Source organism: Macrotis lagotis, chromosome 5 (assembly GCF_037893015.1).
Source record: "Macrotis lagotis isolate mMagLag1 chromosome 5, bilby.v1.9.chrom.fasta, whole genome shotgun sequence".
NCBI classification, from domain to species: Eukaryota; Metazoa; Chordata; class Mammalia; order Peramelemorphia; family Peramelidae; genus Macrotis; species Macrotis lagotis.
This window is the reverse complement of record NC_133662.1, coordinates 22,916,641-22,940,052: the sequence shown is the minus strand read 5'-3', so window position 1 is coordinate 22,940,052 and position 23,412 is coordinate 22,916,641. Positions and strand designations below refer to the sequence as shown.

The 23,412-nt window shown below is 34.8% G+C and overlaps 1 protein-coding gene across 2 annotated transcripts in view; it reads right to left on the bottom strand.

The window, feature by feature from the left end:
- Positions 1-23,412, bottom strand: part of LOC141523688 (cell division cycle 5-like protein) — a 53,813-nt gene that overhangs the window by 4,785 nt on the left and 25,616 nt on the right. Inside the window, exons 9-14 of one of the 2 annotated variants that reach the window (XM_074237071.1) lie at positions 20,969-21,117; positions 20,050-20,212; positions 15,828-15,992; positions 15,053-15,133; positions 11,326-11,571; positions 7,939-8,136 (exon numbers count right to left, since the gene is read on the bottom strand). In XM_074237071.1, the coding sequence (XP_074093172.1) occupies positions 7,939-8,136; positions 11,326-11,571; positions 15,053-15,133; positions 15,828-15,992; positions 20,050-20,212; positions 20,969-21,117 (1,002 nt within the window). The remainder of the gene's footprint in view (positions 1-7,938; positions 8,137-11,325; positions 11,572-15,052; positions 15,134-15,827; positions 15,993-20,049; positions 20,213-20,968; positions 21,118-23,412) is intronic. The other variant, XM_074237072.1, reaches the window with a different exon arrangement.

The following is a 23,412-nucleotide window of genomic DNA, read 5'->3' as shown; positions in this document are numbered from 1 at the left end:
GACTGAGTTTTCCAAATAGCTAAGGGAATTGCCCTTTTACAAACCAAATATATTTTTATTTTATTTCAACTGTTTCAGGTCTCAGTATGAAAATGTTGCTTTTTCTGTTGTGCAGTTGCTTTAGTCATGTCTGATTTTTCATTATCCCATTTGAGATTTTCTGGCAAAGATAATGAAGTAGTTCACCATTTCCTTCTCTAGCTCTTTTTACAGATTAGGATACTGAGGCAAAAGGGTCATACAAGGATCCTTCCCCAGGATCACACAGACTAGTAAATGTCTGAGGCTGAATCTGAACTAAGGTCTTCCTGACCCCAGCCCTAGGACTCTATCCCCTGGGATACCTAGCTGCCCATATAATCCAAATAACATTTCCCTATTTCCTTACCAAAGTCATCTTGCAAAAACATTCACAATATATTATCACCAAACCTCATCACAACGGGACTGCTGGATAGACTTGAATGAATGTCTACTGAAGTTGAATAGAATAAATTTCTAATGCTCTATACTTGGCAAAAATTAAAATAAAAAAAAAACAAAAAGAAGTTCTGATGAGCATGAAATATTCCAGAGATTTTTTTTTAAATGGTGTTTGATAGATTATCTGGGTCCTCAGAACTAGAGATAATGCTGCCACTAGCATGAAAAAGTCAGAAAATCTTCACTGTGGTATTCAATATAATGCCTAAATGCAATCTATCCTTTGGGAACTAACTCCTCCTATGTATCTTCATTTGTAAAACAAGGAGCTTGGACTAGTTGGCCTCTAAGATGCATTTAGGCTCTTTTATAATCTATATTATAATCTTTTATAATCTATGTTAATGTGCCCTGAAATGTCTTTCCACAACCACTAAACTTTTAGTGTCCGTAGGCCCCTGTTTCCTCTGCCTTTTTAAAAAGAGAATGACTAAGGGTAATCCTGATATCCATATGCCTGGTCAGTCAGTAGAAACAGTAAAAGCATGCTCTTGGCATTGCAAAGAGAAGTCACTGTAGTTTTCAGAGGAAATCAGCCTTGAATGTCTAACCATCATTCATCGTAAGCCAAATGACTCCAAAAGCAAAACCTTTAACTCACACCAAAAAAATATAATTTTTTTAAAAAAAAATAATGTGCATACACAATTTCTTAAAGAGTATGAGTGTACCATCTTCTTTTCCTCATTTGTCTAAAGAGATTCTGAAGTCATAACAAACTCCCATTTCATTAATAGTTCTTCTAACTCAGAAGCATGGTTTCTGATGAAGTACTCATTTATTACATCCAACTATGATCCTATACCAGACATGTCAAACTCACTATCTGGCTGTAAACCTCTTCAGTGAGAGAACCAGATTAAAAATTGGGAAATGTTCAAAGAAATAAATAAAAATACATTTTAATGTTAATTTGCCTTTTTCTAATTCAGTATGCTACTGCAAGGATCTGTTTCAATTTTAATTTGACACCAATGATCTACACCTCAAATTGGGAGCCCCATGAAGGTTCCTTCATCAGGAAGTAAACCTGTACTGTGAATCATAACCATATTTAAAATGCTTACATATTACCACCAAAATATTTATGTTATTTTACTTGTAATCAAAAAAACAAATGTTCTAAATCAAATATATAATTTCCGTACCGATTATATTGCAATCTATTTCACAGTAAATCAGTTTTCAAGAACAATTCCATAGGGGCGGCTAGGTGGTGCAGTGAATAGAACACCAGCCTTGGAGTCAGGAGTACCTGGGTTCAAATCTGACCTCAGACACTTAAAAATTACCTAGCCGTGTGGCCTTGGGCAAGCCACTTAAACCCATTGCCTTGAAAAAAAAAATATAAAAAGAAAACCAAAACAATTCCATCCTATTCAGAGTCATCACCACCTCAACCACTTAAGAGTGTTCATTCAATAAAAGCTAAATTTACTGATTATGTGCTTGCAAGTTTACCAATTTTTCTTACCTTGAGAAAAAGAGGGGAAAAGGTGGAGAGAAGAACAAGGGGAAAGAGCAAGGGGTGTATAGGAAGGAATGTGTGGGTGCACATAATCTATATAGCAAATCTGGGTTCCTGAACCTCAGTTAAGTGAGTCCTTTACACAGGTCCTCCTATTTATTCTTTGATGTTCTTTCAACCTGTTCAGGAAACAAATCCATGGGAAGGAGGTTGCTAGGCCTCTTGGCATAGTAGTTTTCATGAGCACTAAACAAAGGAAATATTAACTGATCCATTCATACAAGAAAAAAACTTGGGGTTTCAATAAATAACGTTAAGGCAAACCCTCAAGCTCAATTTGGGCAGATTTTACATTCTGGTAACTTCTACCTCAAGGTACCTCAGCTCATACTGCTGAGTCATTTAACAATTCCCAATTCACCAATGATTTTAATAATTTCTAAACTACCAGCCTCCACTTAAGACCAAAACTTATACCTAATTTAGCTTGAGCTTTGTAAAGATCTCTGACTCAAAACACTAGGCTAGGAAATTCCAAGAAACTACAAAAATAATTAATAGAAGACAAATTTTAAAAGGAAGAAAAAAAAATAAAGAGTATACAACTAAAATGATCAAATACAAGGAAAAACAAATTGCCTTTAAGAATCAATTTTGGGGGCAGCTAGGTGGCGCAGTGGATAGAACACCAGACCTGGAGTCAGGAGTACCTGAGTTCAAATCCGGCCTCAGACACTTAATAATCACCTAGCCATGTGGCCTTGGGCAAGCCACTTAACCCCACTGCCTTGCAAAAACTAAAAAACAAAAAAAAAACAATTTCAAAAGTTTTTTCATTATCTTCATTATCTAAAAAAATAATTTTTTATTATTCCAATTTTATTGAAATAAAATATTCTAGGAACCCTAGGTATTTTGTATTTTCTATGTAATAACCTAACCAACTATATGGAAGATCATGTCACATTGAAAAACAATAAATAAAAAAAAAAAACTCATCTTTAATAAATACAAGTTACATGACACAAACTACATTAGGACTATTAATTACCATCAGTGCTGCTTCTCTAAGGTTATCAGTATGCCAAGTCTTAACAGATTGCACAAGTGGCAATTGGTCTTTACAAGAATGACTACACTTGGCACACTATGAAGTTAACAACTAATTAAACACTTTCTGTAATTTTCAACTGTTTAATGGAACTTTTTTCTTGGAAAATACTTCTGATTTTATAATAGAAACCAGGAGAGAAATAGGATTCTTTGTATTCTTATGCAACTAATTTTGCCTAGAGAATTCCATAAAACAAAAAGTGTCAATACAACTCAGGAACATCACAACGGATTGCTAACTGCATTATCTGCAGTCTTAAGATCAAACTCTATGTCTAAGAATTCAATGCTATACAGCTTCTATAAATTGACTTTGCCAGTAAAATTCTGGGAGAGGTATCATTTCTGGACCTACTTTCCACCTTTAAGGAATGACTTTGCATTTTTACTACTAATATGACAAAATTTACTTTTCAGCCAAATTTCCTCAAACAACAATTTATATATGCTTTCAAATCTTATTAAATTTAAGGGCTAGATATAAATTCTGACTATTAATCTCATTTTAGCATGTACTGGAAATTACATCACTGAAAATGATTATGCCTAATGACATTTAGACTCTTACTTTCACTTAAAGTGAACTTGCTTTTGACTGTTCTAATTCCAAGTCTAGTTTCCTTTGAAATAAGATAACATTTTATCCATTATAAATGAGAAAGTATTCAATGTGAAAAGATTTTCCAGATAACCATTTATCCAGAAAACCTTTAAAAATGTATTTTTGGGGAGGCAGCTAAATAGCACAGTGGATAAAGCACCAGCCCTGGAGTCAAGAGTACCTGAATACAAATTCGGTCTCACATACTTAATACTTACTTAGCTGTGTGACCTTGGGCCAGTCACTTAAAAAAAAACAAAAAAATTAAAAAATATATATTTATTTAGGTATTAACATCTCAGATAAAAACATGACAGCCAGAGTCTATCTATAAAATTCTCTAACAGAAAAATGGTTTAAAAAAATGTTTTTATAACAATGGGTAAATATAAAAGTAGAATGTGACTAGTCAGCAGACTTTAAAAAAGGATAAAATGCAAATTATGCAATACCATCCATAAAACTATACAAAAATCACTATCAGAGAAATGCAATTTGACAACTCCTCAGTTATCACCTGACATCTACCAAATTAGCAAAGCTGAACAAAATTTATGTCAGAAGGACTACAAGATAATAGCAATATTCACTGCTGTTAAATTTAAGAATTCGGTCAGCTGTTCAGTAAGACAAATTAGAATTACATGACAAAAGATGCTATGCAATGCATACCCTTGGATCCAGAGAGCTTATCATGATGATGAGATTCCATAATAAAAACAACAAAAGCTTCCATCTAGCAATATTCATAGCCATATAACAAAATGGTATTATTATAGTGTAAGAGACAATGAATAGGAATATTCCAGGAAAAATAAGGGAAAACCTAATTGAAGAAATGCTGAGTAAAGAAAAGAGTTAAACTAACAATAGACATAATAGCTACAACAAAGTAAATGAATAAAAAAAACCCTAAAAGGTAGCCAAATAACCAAAAAAGATTGCATTTGTTGTCATGCTAAGTTGTATTCACTGAACTGTATTTTTTCTTCGTAAAAACTTTTATTTAAAAAACCATGGTTAGAAGAGATAATTGGCTCATCAGGAAATATGGAGCAAGTATAAATTTATAAATCAATATGCAATACTAAACATCAAAATAAGATTTTAAAAATTGTTTTATTGGATTAAAGAATTTAACTTTAAAGTTGTGTGGGAAACAAATTATTCAAAAATCAAGAATTTTTTATACAGAATATTCTTTCAAAATTACTAAGTTTATCAATAATTGAGAATGGAAAATTTTAGTTCCTAGAAATATCTACCTTTTAGAATTATACACAAACATCCATCACATCAGTATACCAATAAACTTTGGAGACTGTCTCTATATCTTTCCCTTCAAGATCACAGTTATATACAAGTAAAATTTTTATATTTAATATTTCACAACTCTTCATTTGAGATACTTATTTGCTTCTGTGAAGTTATGCCTTAACAAATAAGATGAGGAATACCCAGTTATCTGTTCTTGCATCACAAAATTAACTTTTACAATTCATTACAGGGGGAAAGAGTCTCACAACAAATAAAAAGACACAGAAAGAGACACCAGAGTCCTTTTAAAAAAAGTTACAGAGTAGTTAATTGATAATACCTACTACCAGGCTTATATGTAAACTTACATGTAAACATGCACCCAACTTAATAGTAAAATGAAGTATAAAGTGATACACTAGAAACTTTTCTAATTAACTATGAGAATGAAGCAAAGATGTGTACTCTCCCCACCATTACTTGACAAAGTTCTAGAAATGCTAGCAATAGCTAGGCAAAAGTAAAAAATTAATGGCACAAAGATGAGTAAACAGGAGATAAAACTATTCCTATTTGCTGATTATATGATGGTATACATGGAAATCTAGGTAATCAGCAGAGATAGGAAATAAGACAATTAATAGCTTCAACAAAGTGGCAGGCAAAATAAGCCCTCAAACATCAACAGCAACTACAGCAATGTAAAAGGAAAGAATTATTATACACCAAAAAATGAAGTCTGCAAAATTCTATAGATCAACAGGATTTAGATGAAGAGATATGAGGGGTCACTCTCAATCTCTTCCTCTGTGGAGATGGGAGATTCACAGCTATTACACATCACACATATTTCAGACATTTTTAATGTATCAATCAGTTGTGTTGATTTTTTTCCCCCCTCTTTTTAAAAAGTACTATTTGTAATATGGGATGACTCTCTGAGAGGGGGAACAAGGAAGAGAAATAACTACAGCAATGTAAAAAACAAACGATATCAATAAAAAAATTTTTAAAAAAATGAAATCTACACAATAGAAAATATAGTTCACAGATCGATATTTTACTTACTATAACTCTCATTATAAATTGAAAACAAACACAGAGCAAGAGTACACCCTACTGGAAGATATTAAGTACAGCTTGAGGATTCAGTTAAACATAAGCAACGAAGAACTCTAAAATTTACTCTAAAGAGGATCCCTTTAAAAGAAAACCAAACTCATGCCCTCCCCCAACCCCATACCTACACTGCTGGAGCAGAGCTCTTTAATTTTGTTTAGTGGTTGAACAGGCAGCGCCAAACAGGAGTCAATATACATGCTTTTATGGAAAACAGATCATTTAGGACTTAGAGAAGTTTTCAAATTAAAAATATATTGCTGTGATTTAACTCCCAAGAAATAAAATTGTTAAACTAGCTCAGTGGAAAAAATAATAATCATCTTAGCCGAAAGAAGTAAATCTTGGCACTCTAATTGTGGAACACTTATCCCTTCCTGTGAGCAGTTTCTGACTCTGAGGTCTCAGGAAAGCCCACCACTACGAACCTCACAAGCAGCCAGTCTGCTGTCCCACAGATGGCACACCACTGGCAAAAAGCCTACACAGCTTCCGGAATTCAAAACATTCAGCTTATATAAAGAAACCACATGCTGTGAAATTCCAGCTGATACATTCCAACTTATTTCACAGACATGCAAAATCATTAAGCCATAACCCAGGTAAAGCATCTCAGCCCTACCACTATACCCTAGAGTTTGCATAATATTCTACCAGCAAGGAAGGGGAGTTTTTCCAATTTTATTCTATTGGTACTGGAAAGCAAGTTCCCCAAGCACAGAAATTTCCTATAAAAGGATGGATCCTTCATCCTGGAGGAGAGCCTTATATTAGTACTGAGAGTGTCCAGAGTTAACTGCTCTCAAATCTAAATGCTACAGACTTACAAGGGACCTGGATAATACCCCGAGGTCCCATCAATTTCCCTGTATAATAACTAAATAAGGACCAGGAAGATGAGGAAACTATTCTGCTTATCTCTCTTTGGCAACTCTTAGGGCATGGATATGATAACCTATTCTAAATTTAAAACATATTCAAGTTTTCTTAATCTTTCAATAATACTAAGATTTGACTTACTAGGAAATTAATACTATAAAGAAGTCACATTTCACTGTTGGTTGTGTACTAATTCAACAATTCTGGAGAGCAACATGGAACCATGCCCAAAGAGCAATAAAAATGATCATACCCTTTGATCCAGCAATACCAATACTAGGTCTATATTCAGAAGAAATTATAAAAAATGGAAAAAGTCCCACATTTTCCATAAACATTTGTAGCAGCTCTTTTTATAGTGGCAAAAAATTAGAAATTGATGGGAGGGAATGGCTGAACAAGTTATGGTATATATATGACAGGGAGTACAATTGTTCTGTAAGAATCCATGACTGGTAGGACTTTAGAGAAGCACAGAAAGAATTATACAAACTTATGCTGAGCAAAGGAAGCAGAACCAAGAGAAACACATTATCATCAACACTGTGAGCTGATCAACTTTGATGGATGCAGCTCCTCTCATTAGTTCAGAGAGCTAGAACAACCCTGGGAGACCCAATATGAAAAATGCCATCTACATTCAGATGAGAAAAAAAAAACAAATAAAAAACTACAGTATGTGAATGAACATTGTTTACTTTTTAAAAATTCTATTATGTTTTTCCTTCCTATCTCATGGATTCCTTTCTTTTCCCTTAGTCTTAACTCCTCAAATAGAAAATGACTAATAAGTAAACATGCTAAACACAAATGTACATGGTACAACATTCACTAGACTTTTTGCCACTGAAGGGAAGAGGGGTGGGAAGGGTGAATAGAATAAAATTATGTAACTTATAAATATGCAAGTGGATGAAGTTGAAGAACTTTCATAACATATAATTGGAAAAATAACATAACAATAAAAACAATTTAAAAAGAAGTCACATGTATGTAAGAAGAGTATAAGGATACCAACCTCAAGTCTCTTTTCAAGTGATTCAATTCTGTCCTTTTTGCTAGCCAAGTTGGCTCGTGTGTAACGGCTCTGCCCAGGTAGATATAAAACTTGACTGTAACATTCTTCCCACACCTGGTTATAAGCTTCATTTGACAGCTCGCCATGACTCATTCCTTGCTTAACTACTTCCATCTCCAGTGTCAAAAGGTCTTGAGCCTGTTTGTGGCAATAATAAAAATAAGTAAGAACTCTACAAATACCTGCCATCAAGTTTATAATGAAAACTTTATTAAAGATTACATTTCTAAGACAAGGCAAAACTTGGTAGAAGAAACTATAATAGCTAGACAAAATGAACTAAGAGGTATATGAGGTCATTCAGATCAGTGATCAAAAAGCTTAGTCAAATATCAAATGCTATTCATATTTCTTTTCCTTCCCCATCTCCCAAATCCTTTTCCTTCATTTATGCCTCACAAATTCCAACAAATACTGCCAATCAGAGCCAAGTGGAGGTGTTTTTGTTACTGTAACATACTTTCCTCCTTTAGGAATGAATACCCTATAAGCTATCATAGCTTAGAGTCAGGGACACAGAACAATCTTAGTAAAATTCTGGCTTTCTTATTCAGAGAGATTGAGGAAATCTGTCAAACTCCATTTCAGGGTACTGCCAAAAAGGTAGTCCAGGATGATATGTTAAAATCTACCTTTGCCTCATGGCCTTTTGCCAGCATGATATATTGCTCATAATAAACTGGCAACTGTTCTTTGAATATAATAGACTTTAAATCTTACTGGTAATGGAGGAAAATAATACAAGCCAAAAAGATTTTGGAACCAAAAAAAAGTGACCATCCTAAAAACTTCACATTTAAAGTATAGTAACAAAACATATTCAAAATGTCATTATTTTAAAAGATGGCCTATTAAATTTTTCTAAAAGCCTTTTTTATTCTCTTGATTAAAAACTAACTGAAAATTTTGCCATTACGTGGCAAAAAACCATGGCAAGTCTTTCTGAACTCAATCAGTATTCCTCATTTGTAAAGTAAAGTATAGAGAGACATGGATTCAAAGGTCTTGAAAGCATCCAGATTTAAAACTCCATGCAGCTAAAACTAATAGGCCAGAGCTAAGTGGGAGGGAAATCTTTGCAGCAAGAACTTCCAGGAAAGGTCATTTCCAAGCTAAATAAGGAACTGATTTAAATTTAAAAATAAGAGCCATTTCCCATCTGATAAATAGTTCAAGGATAAAAAGAGGCAGTTTTCAAAGGAAGAATCTAAGCTATCAATGTTCATATAAAAATGCTCCAAATAAATAATAATTAGAAAAAACACAAATTAGCCTCAAAGTGGTCAAGTTAACAAAAACAGAAAATGACAAATGTTGGGAGAGCTATAGGAAAACACACACATTAATGCAGTTGGTAAAACTGTGAATCAATCTATTCTGTAACAATATGGTACCATGCCTTCAAATTCTCTGCGATCCAGAAATTGTACCAGTAGGTCGAAACCAAAACAGATTAATGAAAAAGAACAAGAATCAACAGGTTGAAAAACATTCATAACTGCCATTTTTTGTAGTAGCAAAGAATTAGAAAGTAGGGGGCAGTATTCAGGAGTTGAGAGAGGACTGCCTGCACAAATTATGGTATATGAGTGGAATGGAATACTACTATGCCAACAGAAATGATGAAAGGGATGGTTCTGGTGAAATCTGAGAAAATTTTATGAATTGATGCAGAGTGAAGTAAGAAAAACAAAGATAACAATTTATTCAAGCACATCAACATTCTATAAATAACAACTTTGAAAAACTTAGAAACTGTATCAAAACAATGACTAGCCATGATTTCAGATGATTCATCAGGAAGCATGCTACCCCCATCTACTGATGAGAGGTGATAGACTCAGAGTATGGAATGTATATTTTTGGAGATGATCAAGAAGGGAATCTGCTTGACTATGCATATCAGTATAAAGGTTTTGTTTTTTCTATGTTAATTTGAAAGGAGAAGCATTTTTGTTCATTGCAAAAAATAAAATTTAACTGTCAAAAAAAGATAAAGAGTTATTTCATTTTTAAAAGGTTTTTTCAGGTATTATTATCTTATAATGATGTTAAGCTAGAAAGACCTTTTGAGACCATCTAATTATTCCAAATTCTCATTTTACTGAAGAAGAAACTGAAGTCAAGAGTGAAGTGCTTGCTTTGCCCGAGGTTACAAAGACAATGAAGTACAGAGTTAGGATGCATACTCAGGTTTTCAGGTGGCAAATAACACTTAAAGCTTAAGATACTTTGGGAGAGGGAAAAGAAAGTTCAGGTATAAATGTAATATCAACTAAATGGTCCATTGCTTCACCAGAGAGATGGAGAGAATTCCCAAAGGTAGTTACCAGTATAATCAGTAAACTACCAGCAAACAACTAACTTTATGGAAAATGGTTTCTAACTAGTATCACTCTTCTTCAGCTGTGAAATTGGCCGTATTTTCTTGGACATTCTGAAAAGTTGCCACTCCTAACAATATCTACTAGGTAAAATCAGGAAAAAACAACTAAGAAAAAAAGAAATTGGAGGGGGAAAGGAAGGAACAGAAAAGTTTATACAAGAAATATTATGGGGGCAGCTATGTGTGCAGTGAATAGAGCACTGGCCCTAGAGTCAGGGGGACTTGAGTTCAAATTCAGCCTCAGACACTTAATAATTACCTAGCTTTATGACCTTGGGCAAGTCACTTAACCCCATTGCCTTGCCAAAAAAAAAAAGAAATATTATGGTTATTTTTAATTTCTCTTCAAAATGGAGATGGGATTTAAATAAACAAAACTTCTGAATTAATGAGCAATGGTATTTCTATGTGCTTACCTTCCCCATTACTCTGAATTCATTAGTAACAGTGCCAAGTAGCAGCATCATTAAAGCCTAGTAACCAATAGTAGTCAAGATTATGAATACAGCTATACGATTACAGTGATCTTTTATCACCACACTAGAAAGGTCAAAAACCTAAAATTCATAGCAATTAAGTCATCAATTTTGCTGGTAAAACTGATGCTCTCAATAAATTCTCTTATATGTTTTGAGAACATCTAAGTTTTCTCATCTCTTTGGCTAAAAGCATCTAGTCAAAAATAAGTTTTTAAGAAACTCATGGATTCAATTCTACACTGTTTTTTCTAACAAAAGGTTAAGACAATAACAAGTGGACCAAAAGAATCACTAAATGTGGTAAAAAATAACAAACAGTCTACATCATAAAAGAACTTTTTCTTTATGTTTATAAGAACACACAGGTTCAGAATTACTTTTTTAGCTGTTGGTCAGTGTGTAAAAATGATCAAAATTCATCCATGAGAAGCAGGATATAAGAATATTCCAGTTAAATCATACCTTCTTCAGTTCATCTTTGGAGAATTTCTCATAGGGGTTGTGTTCTAGGTAAGTTATGTGCTCAGTATTATTACTTCCAAATCCTAGAGTTTTCCCTTTTTTATTTCCAGCTTGTTCTCCATAAGGATGATGCAGAATATCATAATGAAGCATTGTGATCATCTCTTTTTTAATTAGTTCTTCACTTTTCTGTAAATCTGTTAGTGGTGGTTCCACATTTAAGGGTCTTAGGATAGTTTCATTAACCTAATTTTTAAAAATAAAGGAATAAATTGACTAAACAAAGTCAAATACCAAATACTAAGAAAGTTTATAAAGGAATATAAGAGTTGTTACTGTTCAAGAGTAAATCATGCACAGAAAGTCTGATCTTCAAATACAGGACTCAGGTTAAGCATAGAGAGTGGAGGAGAAGGGTAAAATATGAGGGACTTGATGATGAACTGCATGTATTACTGCATAGAAGAATGATACTGATAATACTCATATGAACCTTCTCATTTAATAGAGCAGGTAGAAGGAGCTTTTATAGATGAAGCATAGGAGAGAGTTGAATCTGAAGATATATTGTAAAAATGGAATCAATGACTAAAAGGGGAATGTAATGGGAGTAAGAGAAATGAGAGGTGGAATAAGCTATTTCATCTAATAAGATTTTTTATTACAATGAGCTATTGCAATGATATGGAAGGGGGGAAGGCAAGGGGGGAATGAGGGAACCTTCACTCTCATCAGAGGTGGCTCGGGAAGTAAACAGCATATATATATATATATATATATATATATATATATATATATATATATATATATATGTATATATATATATACGTATATATATATATATATATATATATATATATATATATATACACACACTCAATGGGGTATAGGCATCTGGAGTAAGAAGAAGAGAAGGGGTACAGGGGGAAGGGGGGGATGTGAGTGATGAAGGAGAGGATGGACCATGGGGGGAGATTGGTCAGATATAACACATTTTCTTTTTTACTTCTTACAAGGGGCTGAGATTGGATGGCCTGTCCGGGACCACAGGACCAGGTGGTTGCTGGGCCTTAGGGGTGGCATGTGGGCTCAGGGCCTCTTGGCCCCAGGGCCAGTCATCAGTCTGTTGCACCACTCAGCTACCCTACAGCACATTTAAGTAGAGGGACAGAGTGAAAGGACAGAGAAAATATAGTATATGGTAGTCAGGAAGTATGAATGGAGGGAGTTGCAATTAGCAATGGCAACAGTGGAAAAATATGGAAGTACCTTTTGTGATGGACTTATCATAAAGAATGTGATCCACCCGCAACAAAGCTGGTGGTGTTAGAACACAGACTGAAGCACATCATCATCATTATTATTATTATTATTATTATTATTATTATTTATTGGGGGGCGGTTGCTGGACAAATGGGGTTGGGTGGCTTGCCCAGGGCCACACAGCTGGGTGATTGTTGGGTGTCTAAGGCTGGATTTGAGTCCAGGAGCTCCGGGGTCCAGGGCCGGTGCTCTGTCCACTGTGCCACCTGGCCGCCCCAATCATCATCATCATCATCATCATCATCATCATCATCATCATCATCATCATCATCATCATATTATTATCATTTTTTTTTCATTTTTGCAGGGCAATGGGGTTGGGGTGGTTTGCCCAGGGTCACACAGCTGGGTGATTGTTGGGTATCTGGGTCTGGATTTGGGCTTAGGTGCTCCTGGCTCCAGAGTCAGTGCTCTGTCCACTGCGACACCTAGCTGCCCCTATTATTACTTTTTTAATTTTAATTTTTTTCTTTATTGCTCATGAGGGTCTATATTTTTGGGGAGGAGGGGTATTAAGTTTACTCTTAAACAAGAATATTTTAGTAATGTATAAAAAAATCATTTGTACAAAAATAAAAATAAATATAATAAAAAAAGAAACATGAGAATTTTTTTTTAAAAAAAGTAAATCATGCAACAAATTCTTCCAAATTTTAAGCATTACTTTATATACTTTAAGACTAAGTTGACAAGGATCGTCAAAATTTCTTAAACCTATGATACAAAAATGCATTAATGAATATGAAAGTAGATAAAATTATAAAATATCAATCGTATGAAAAGTTTGGATATTTACATTAAAAAGACTTATAAATTTGTTCATATAACAAACATTAAGGACTTACTTATCCACCAAATACAGTTGTAGGTACTGGGATTACAAAGACATAAAATGAAATATTTTCTTAACCCTCAAAGAGGATACACATGCATATAGAACATTTAATACAAAATAGATACAGAGTTAATACTAAGTCATCTCCAGAGCTTATATTCTCTTGGGGAAAAGTAATGTGTACAAATAAAATTTATGATAAAACATATTCAAATTAAATATCAAGTAATTTCCAGAGGAAGATAGAGAGTAGTAACGGCAGTAAGCCTGTTAAAGGCAAAACTAGAGGTGAACTTTGAAAGAAACAAGGATTCTACAACCCCAGATGAGGGGAGTCAGTCTGTGCAAAGGCTGAACACAAGAAATAGCTCTGAGGTTAGCTTGACTGAAACATAAAGTGCATGAAGGAGAGCAGCGTGAAACAAGCTTGGAAAGGCAAGCTGGAGTCAAATGTGAAGAGGAGTCTGTATCTGATCCCAGAGACAAGAGGGAACCACTGGTACTTAAGGAATATCCATTTGGTAGTTGTGAAGAGGAAAGACTAGAAAGGAGAGAGACTAGACTTAGGGAGACTAATTAAGAGGCTCCTGCAATAGTTCAGGAGAGGGGACAAAAGTCTAATCTAAGGTGATTATAGTGTGAGAGGAAAGCAGGAGACAGACATAATAAATAGTGAAGAAATAGCATTGCATTTGGAATTACACCCAAAGGGCAACAAAAATGTGCATACCCTTTGATCCAGCAATACCATTACTGGGTCTATACCCTGAAGAGATGATGAAAAAGGGTAAAAACATCACTTGTACAAAAATATTCATAGCAACCCTATTTGTGGTGGCAAAGAACTGGAAATTAAGTAAATGTCCTTCAATTGGGGAATGGCTTAGCAAACTGTGATATATGTATGTCATAGAACACTATTGTTCTATTAGAAACCAGGAGGGATGGGAATTCAGGGAAGCCTGAAGGGATCTGCATGAACTGATGCTGAGTGAGATGAGCAGAACCAGAAAAACTGTACACCCTAACAGCAACATGGGGGCGATGATCAACCTTGATGGACTTGCTCATTCTATCAGTAGAACAATCAGGGACAATTTGGGGCTGTCTGCAATGGAGAATATCATCTGTAACCAGAGAAACAACTGTGGAGTTTGAACAAAGACCAAGGACTATTAACTTTAATTTAGAAAAAAAAAACTGGCATCTTATTGTCTGATCTTGCTATCTCTTATACTTTATGTTTCTTCCTTAAGGATATGATTTCTCTCTCATCACATTCAACGTAGATCAATGTATACCATGGAAACAATGTAAAGACTGGCAAAATGTCTTCTGTTGGGGGTGGGGGGGAGGGAGTAAGATTAGGGGAAAAATCTTAAAACTCAAAAGAAATAAAATCTTTCTAAAAAAAAAAAAGAAATAGAATTGCAACTTGATGACTGACTAGACAGAAAATGTGAGGGAAAGGAAAAGAGCGAAAGATGACCCCAACTCAAAATATGGTCTTATACTTAAAAGAAACAATTTAAATTAGAGAGAAAAATTAATGTATTTTCAAATTCTTACTTCTGAAGGTCGTGGCAGATCCTTCTGAACTGCTTTGTGCATTCTTTTTAATTCCTTTACACGTTCTGCATCTCGGATGGCCTAGAACATTTAAAAATACCCATTAATTCCAATGCACGATAATCTGACATAAATGTGAATTAAAAAATTCAACTGTTAAAGAGTTATATTTGAAAATCTCTACCATTTTCTCTTGATACAATAAAGCCATAGATATCAAAATTGACATTTTTGAGTCTAAGGATGTGCTTCCACTGCCTAGAACATTTCCCAAACTATACTGAATCTTCCATCCATTAAATATTTTTTCCTTTCCTGGACAACAACAGCAAAAATCATACTCTTTCAGGAAATGTACTTAATCATTTTCATTGTCCTCTTCTTTTTCACCTCAAAAAAAAATCTTTAAATTAAAACATCATTTTCTCCTATGAAAATAAAGACATAAGAATCAAGTCACATTTCCAACATCAAACAAAATCAGAATGCCATTCATTAAAATAAACAGCATGAGCAAAATACCACTCATAAAGATTCATTTCAGCTTCTAAAATAAAAGAATATATATATCAAAGTATATTCATCATAAAACTAAGCTATCCAAAATTCCATAAAGTAGAGATAAGCAAAGATTTAAAGATATGATTTTCTATTATTTTCTCCCATACAAACTCCCTGAGAAAAAGGTTAAATTCCAGTTATCCACAGGAAGGCCAAGGGACTTCCATCTTGGGAAATATAGGCCACAAACTTTATTTTCTTACACAAATGTTACCTGCTTTCGAGCATCAATATCAGCTGCATCTTCCACGTAAGTTTCATCAATATCACGATCTTCTAGCTCCTTCTCAGCATTTTCTGGTAGAACAATCTCAAAGTCGTTCTTAGGAGCAGGAAGGCCCATCAACCCTAAGCGGAGATGCTCACGAGATTCTCTCTCCTGTTGAAAATAAATGAGGCCTTCAGTGAACAATCAGATTCAGTGTGAGTTTCTCCCAATAGAATTATTTTATTATGTTTATGTTTACTTGATGAGTTGGGATTTCCAACCTCTTAAGGATGTCCTTAGAACATTCTAGTAACAAAAACAATCACTTGATAAGCCAGTAACAAGTAAGCTACAGTTGACTGCAAAAGGGACCCAACCAAAGAAATAATCAAATGAACTTAGAAGACAGAGTTGGGAACCTGTTTGTGTGTGTGTGTGTGTGTGTGTGTGTGTGTGTGTGTGTGTGTGTGTGTCAATAAATAATTTTTAATCACTTATTCCATGCTAGGCCCTGTGCTAAACGCTGAGGATACAAAGAAAGGCAAAAGATAGTCCCTTCTCAAGGAACTCACAATCTAAAAGGGGAGACAACATGCAAACAACCATGTTCAAAATGTCTAGAGACAGGCTAAATTGGAAATAATCTGCAAGAATAAATATACCAGAATTATGAGGCTCAAGAAAGTCTTCTTGTGGAAGAGATTTTGGCCAGTGTCATTTTAGTCAGGGAACATGGCAGGTGATTGGAGAAAGGGTGGGAAGGAAATAAGATATAAGGAAGATGGGGAGTTGAGAAGCACACCAGGTTTTGAAAGGCTTGAAAAGCCAAATACAATTCTATATCTGATCCTTTGGGTTTATTCCATGTCACAGTCAAATCTGGACTTTAGGAAAAGATCATGTTGACATCTGAGTGTACAGAGAAGGAAGGGGAGACTTGAGACAGGCAGACTACTAACATTAAGGTAATGAGGTGCTGTACCATGATAATGGGGACATGAGAGAAGAGGAGACATTTAGGAGATGTTACAAAGGTACAAATTTACAGGTCTTAGACAAAGACTAAATATGAGAGTGAAAGAAAATAAGGAGTCAAGAATGATAGCTAAGCTATGACCCAGGGCCACTGGGAGCATACTGTTACCTTTAACAGTAATCAGTAATATAAGAGAGGAGAGTTTCAGGGGTTAAGTTCAGTTTTGGACATTTGAATAAAGGGAAACATGAAAAATTTTTTAAAATTTGGAGCATATTAACCATCAGACTTATAGATAAGTGAATAATATATGAATATACAAAAGACAAAGTATGGTGAGGTTCAAGATGGATTACATTAAATTAAAAAGTGCTCTTTGCTACACTGGTTTTATTTACACAAAACAGGATAACAGAAAATTGGGAGGAAATTTTTGAGGACAATTTCTCATCTAAAGGTTTCATATCTCAACTACATAAAAAACTTTGTCAAATGTTTAAAAATATGAATCATTTCCCAGTTGACAAGTGGTCAAAGGATGGGAACAGGCAGTTTCAGATGATGAAGTAAAAATCTTTACACTTATGAAAAAATGTTCTAAATCATCATTGATTAGAAAAATGAAATTAAAGGAACCTTGACATAATCTCATAACTATCAGGCTAAAATGATAGAATCATAGAAGAGGAAAGTGACAAATAAAGGAGGGATCATGGAAAATTTCACACTTATTCACTTTTTGTAGCATTGTAAAATTGATCCAATTATGTCCAAAGCAATCTGGAATAAACACAAAGAGTTATAAAACTGCATTCCCTTTGATTCAGCAAAACCCCTTTTAGAGCTATTTCCCAAAACAATTAAGGAAAATGGGAAAAAATTTATGTTCTAAAATTAAAAAAAAAAGTTTAATTTTTCTATAGGACACCCAATTCAAGGTGTTCAATATACAACAGGAGATGTGAGACTAAGATTGGAAGACAGATTAAGGCTGTATAAGCAGATTGGAAAATCAACAATACAGAAATGATTATTGGATCCACAGAAGTTGACGAGATCTCCCAAGTGAAATAATATAGAGGGCAAAAAAGGTCCAGTGCAGCAGCAAGTGGAACACACATGGTTAGTAGACCTGACCTGGCTGAAGATCCTGCTAAGAAGATCAAGAAGTAATGATCAGATAATAATGCTTGTCCTTCATTTTTAAAGTAGAACTGACATCAGGGGAGGTGATGCCATGGCAAGTACATGAATTGGATTTGAGTGAGGAGCTGCTATGATAAGTCACCAACTTCACTTTCTCCTTCAGACCCATCTGACCCAGTGGTCAGATATGAATCAGGACAACTGGAGATGTCACTGGATGTGAGGCAGAGTTAAGTGACTTGCCCAAGATTACATAGACAGTAAGAGTCAAGTGTCTCAGGCTGGATTCAAACTTCCATCCTCCTGACTCTAAGGCCAGTGCTCTATCCATTGTGCCATCTAGCTAGGAAGAAGACCAGAACAGAAAAGAGTGACCAACAATGTCAAAGGCAATAGAGACCATTATATCTGACAATTCAAAGATCATTACTAACTTTATTTTTCTTTTGTAAGGCAAATGGGGTTAAGTGGCTTGCCCAAGGCCACACAGCTAGGTGATTATTAAGTGTTTGAGGCCAGATTTGAACTCAGGTACTCCTGACTCCTAGGGCCAGTGCTCTATCCACTGTGCCACCTAGCTGCCCCCATTACTAACTTTAAAGAGAATAGTTTCAGCTGAATAAGAATAGAACCCAGATTGTGGAGTTAAGAGAGTGAGCAGAGAGAAATGGAAGCTTACTGTAGATCTTCTCAAAATAGGATATCCACAAAAGGCAGAAAAGATATGTTACAACATATCTAACCAATGAATCACTCTGATCTGCCATGTTCAGCCCTAGCTGAGTCAACTGGGAAATTATTTTAGTTAAATGATGAGATCAGAATCCAAATTATAGATTGTTAAGAAAGTGATAAGAAAGGATTCCTTTCTCAAGGAATTTAATAAAAAAAAAGGTAGGGAAAATATGGACAATATAAAGTGGAGAATAGATGGATCAAGAGAGGGCTTTTTGAGCATTAGGAAGACATGGGCATATTGGTAGGCAGTAGGGAAGCAGCTAGTAGACAGGGAGAGATTGAGAATAAAGTGAAAGTGGGATGATGGAGGGGATCTGAAGAAGATTGGATAGAAGGATTGTGCACATAGAACAATTTGTCTTGGCAAGGAGAAGGGCCACCTCTTCATGTAAGATAGAGGTGAATGAAAAGACAGTGGCAGAAGGCATCTGGGTGATGTGAAATGAGACAAGTAGAAAAGAGGGAACTATTAGTGGATTATCTCAAAATATAAGGTTCTCAGCTGAGTGGGGAGGTGGAAACTACAGAGGTTCTTGAGGGATGAAAAGGTTTGAAAGAACTTTTATGATAAATATGATACTAAATAAATTAGGGAGGTTAAAAGTATTACTGAACCACAGGACATGCCCAGTTGAAGTTATGTACCATAAATTGTAGTGGAACCAGTAAGCATGGTTTCAGGATTTTCTCCAGCTTTGTTCAACAGCACAAGTGTAGTAGTGAAGGCAGAAGATGGTGAGAGTGATCCAATGCTGAGGCTTAAACAGGGCAAGTTGGCAATAAGAGAACAAGGAGTGCAAAAGCCGAAGACTTTGTATGTGGGCTATTTTTCCATCCCAGAAACATAGCCTCTAGCTTTTAAAATTTCTATACATGTCACAAAGTAATCAAAAAGATTCCATAGATCTCATTGTAAAAATTAAGACAATATAGTCATCATTTCAGCTAAAATTATGTCAAGATCGAGCCTCTTCCTAAAAAAAATATTAAATATAGAAACCAAGAAAAAAAGAAACTATACAATGCCATAAATAAGAGCACAAGAAAACAAGCTTAGGTAAAATAAAGGAATCAAGAATATAGTGGACAAAAAATAAAGTGAAATCCAATCCAAAAAGAAGAGATTATCATAATCTTTAAGTATTTGTTGTACTACTGAAGTTTCAAAAAAAGATGTCCCTGTTCCAATTTTTTCCAAACATTTTTCCTCTCTAGTTTCTCAATGTAGATTCTGAAATATATTTAACAAAATTTGAGAAAAATAAAAGTCCCATTATACAAATTTATCAAAACATATTACTCATAAACCTCAAATAAAGAAGATGAAAGACAAAAGATGATGAAAATGGAATCTAGTTTGTTTCTTACCATCTGTTTCACATACGAGGGGTCATTGTAATCTGCCAATCCCTCTTCAGGATTTATATTTAGTTTGTCTCTTAGAGGGGTTCTGCCTGGGGTAGTACCAACAACTGGTTTAGGAGTCATTCCACCTCGAGGAGTCAATCCTTCAGCTCCATGAGAAGGAGTCCTGGCAAAGTTAAAACAAATAAGTAATACCACATCCTCACATTGGTAGTGCTTTCAAAGTTCTTTGTCATATATTATTTCATAGGAAAAAATAGGAGAGAAAAATTAATGTATGCAAAATTCAAGTTTCCCTTCTCAGTGTTACACGGGAAAAATAACAAGAATAAAGGCTGAATGTATGATAAAAATTACTGTTTCCATCTTTAAATTTCAATGAACAGTTTTAACTATCAACTTAAGGAAAGTTTTTAAAACAAAAAAGAAAGGAAGATTTATATTAACAGTTATCCAAAAAAAGGCAACATGTTCTAAGTCTTTGGCAGCAAATCCTACATTCCCCCAAAATGAGGATATTACCATCAGAAGTTGGGGAGACAAAAGATGGATATATGAAAATGAGGAGTAACAACTTTTACAAACCTTTCACAAAAGGTTGATGCTATCTAAGTCCCACCTGTTGTAGGGGAAGCACTGTATCCACAGTAATACATCAGAGATGGATAAGCCTTTTTTGAGTAATTTATCATAGTCTTCCACTTTAGAAAGCGAAAGTGTCTACAAGAATAGGATAAAACACTTTACAATTAAACTCTGGGGGGGTTTTATGCATTCAGGGGGTTCTGAACAGAGAAGATGAAAGCTCAATGGAGCTATTTTCATTCTGTGACTATCTCAATAGAACAAAAAAATTGTTAAATCCTCAGGATTCATGGTTTTTTCCCCATTACAAACTCATCCTGTGGTATGCTTACTCTACCTGAATGGGGTAGACAAGACAGTGTTTGGTGTCTGAATGATCTGTCGTTGAGGAGTCACACCAGAAAAGTCACTCTCGTGCAATGGTGTATTAAGACCACCTTTTAGTGGGGTGTCGATGTTGGTAAGAGCCATCAAGTTCTGTGCTTCCTATTCAATAAGCAGTTGAAATACACACATTTAGGCAAGATGAAAACCCATGAGAAGAGACATATTTGCATGATGCATACCATCATATTAACATGAACAATTCCACACAATCTTCTAACCTGAAACAAATAGAAATTAAGTATCTTGGAATGGAACATTGTTTAGTATTTTAGTATTTTCTTTCAATCTACTACATACCACATCAGAAATTCTACAAAAATGTTTTATCTTTCTTTTTTTGGAGTTTGGTTTTTTTTAGGTTTTTGCAAGGCAATGGGGTTAAGTGGCTTGCTCAAGGCAACACTGCTAGGTAATTATTAAGTGACTGAGGCTGGATTTGAACTCAGGTACTCCTGACTCCAGGGCCGGTGCTCTATCCACTACGCCACCTAGCCACCCCCAAAAATGTTTTATCTTTCAAATCATATTTTTGGTTCCTAACAAACACAAGCCAAAACCTTTACTAGCTCAGTCCACTTTGAAAAGATGTAAATATATTAAGAATTCAAATGTCCTCATGAATTTGAACTAAATAATAAGAGCTACATCTTATTCTTCATTCTGGTTTTGCTTATTTTACAACTATTTTTTGACTGCAACAAACAGGTAATAGACTTATTAGAGCCAAGTCAAAGTGGTTTTCCTGCTGTTCCTCAACACCCCTTCTCTATTCCAGAAGCCTTCCTGGAAGGCAGGAGGTGGTGGCAAAGAATTGGAAATTGAGTCCATCAATTGGGGAATGCCTTAATAAACTGTGGTATATATATATGTGATGGAACACTATTGTTCAATTAGAAACCAGGAAGGATGGGAATTCAGGGAAGCCTGGAAGGATTTGCAAGAACTGATGCTGACAAGATGAGCAGAACCAGAACAATGCACACCCTAACAGCAACATGGGAGTAATGATCAACCTTAATAGACCTGCTCATACCAACAGGGGAACAATCAGGCACAATTTTGGGATATCTGAGATGGAGAATGGCATCTGAGAAAGAATTGTGGAGTTTGAACAAAGACTATTATCTTTAATTAAAAAAAATGTTATCTTATTATGTTAATTCTGCTATATCTCAAACTTTAAAGTTTCTTCCTTAAGGATATGATTTCTCTCTCATCACATTCAACCTAGATCAATGCATACCATGGAAACTATGTAAAAACTAACAAACTGCCTTCTGTGGGAGGTGGGAGGAGGGAAGCAAGATTGGGGGAAAAAATTGTAAAATTCAAAATGAATCTTTCAAAAATTAAAAAAAAAGAATCCCTTGTTTCCTTGTTTCTTTCAAGACCAGGCCAGATATGAAGGCATTCCTGAATCATCTAATAATTAATTCCATCTCTCTTAAAATTACTTTTTAACTTACTTTGTATATACATTCTTAATATACTTAAGGACATGTCTCCCAAATAGGAAGTCAATTTCTTTAGAATAAAGATCACTTCAGGGGCAGCTAGGTGGCACAGTGGATAGAGCACTGGCCCTGGAGTCAGGAGTACCTGAGTTCAAATCCAGCCTCAGTCACTTAATAATTACCTAGCTGTGTGGCCTTGGGCAAGCCACTTAACCCCATTGCCTTGCAAAAAAAAAAAACAAAAAAAAATTTCTGTCTTTGTATCCCTGTATTTATCAGATACTAGACATCTAATAAATGCTTGTGGATTAATAAATCTTTAAAAGTTTTGACAAGCCTGATAATTTTCTACTATCCTCACTTTACATATAACCAAGCTGGAGAGCAATTGCAATCTGTGGGAATTGCTTAATCAATTCAAATCAATAAGCATTTGCTGTCTACAGATACAGAAACAAAAATGAAACTGTGCCTGCCTCTAAGAAGTTTGCTTTCTATTAAAGTAAACAGCATATACATAGAAAATTAAATACAAAAAAAATATACAAAGTCAAGTCTGGGCTAGCAAACAGAGATTGAAAATTTCCTGCAGGAGGCAGTATTTGGTCTGAGCTTCAAGGGAAACTGAAGAGGCTACGGGATTTGCAAACTTAAGAATTCCCAGACTGATCATTGCCTTTTTCTGTGTATAAATAACCAAAATTTAACAGGTCACCCATTGATGTAATATAGGCAATATTCATCTTACTCCACTTTAGTTTTTCCTATGTTGATCATTAAAACAATCTCTTTTGAGATGAGCTTCATTAACAATTCAATGATATCAGCACAAAATCATCTGCAAAGAGGAACAGGATCATCACATACATGCATATGAGCCAACAGACTGTAGGAGAATGGAAGGATTCAATTATATTAAGTCTTGTTCTCAGTTAAATGC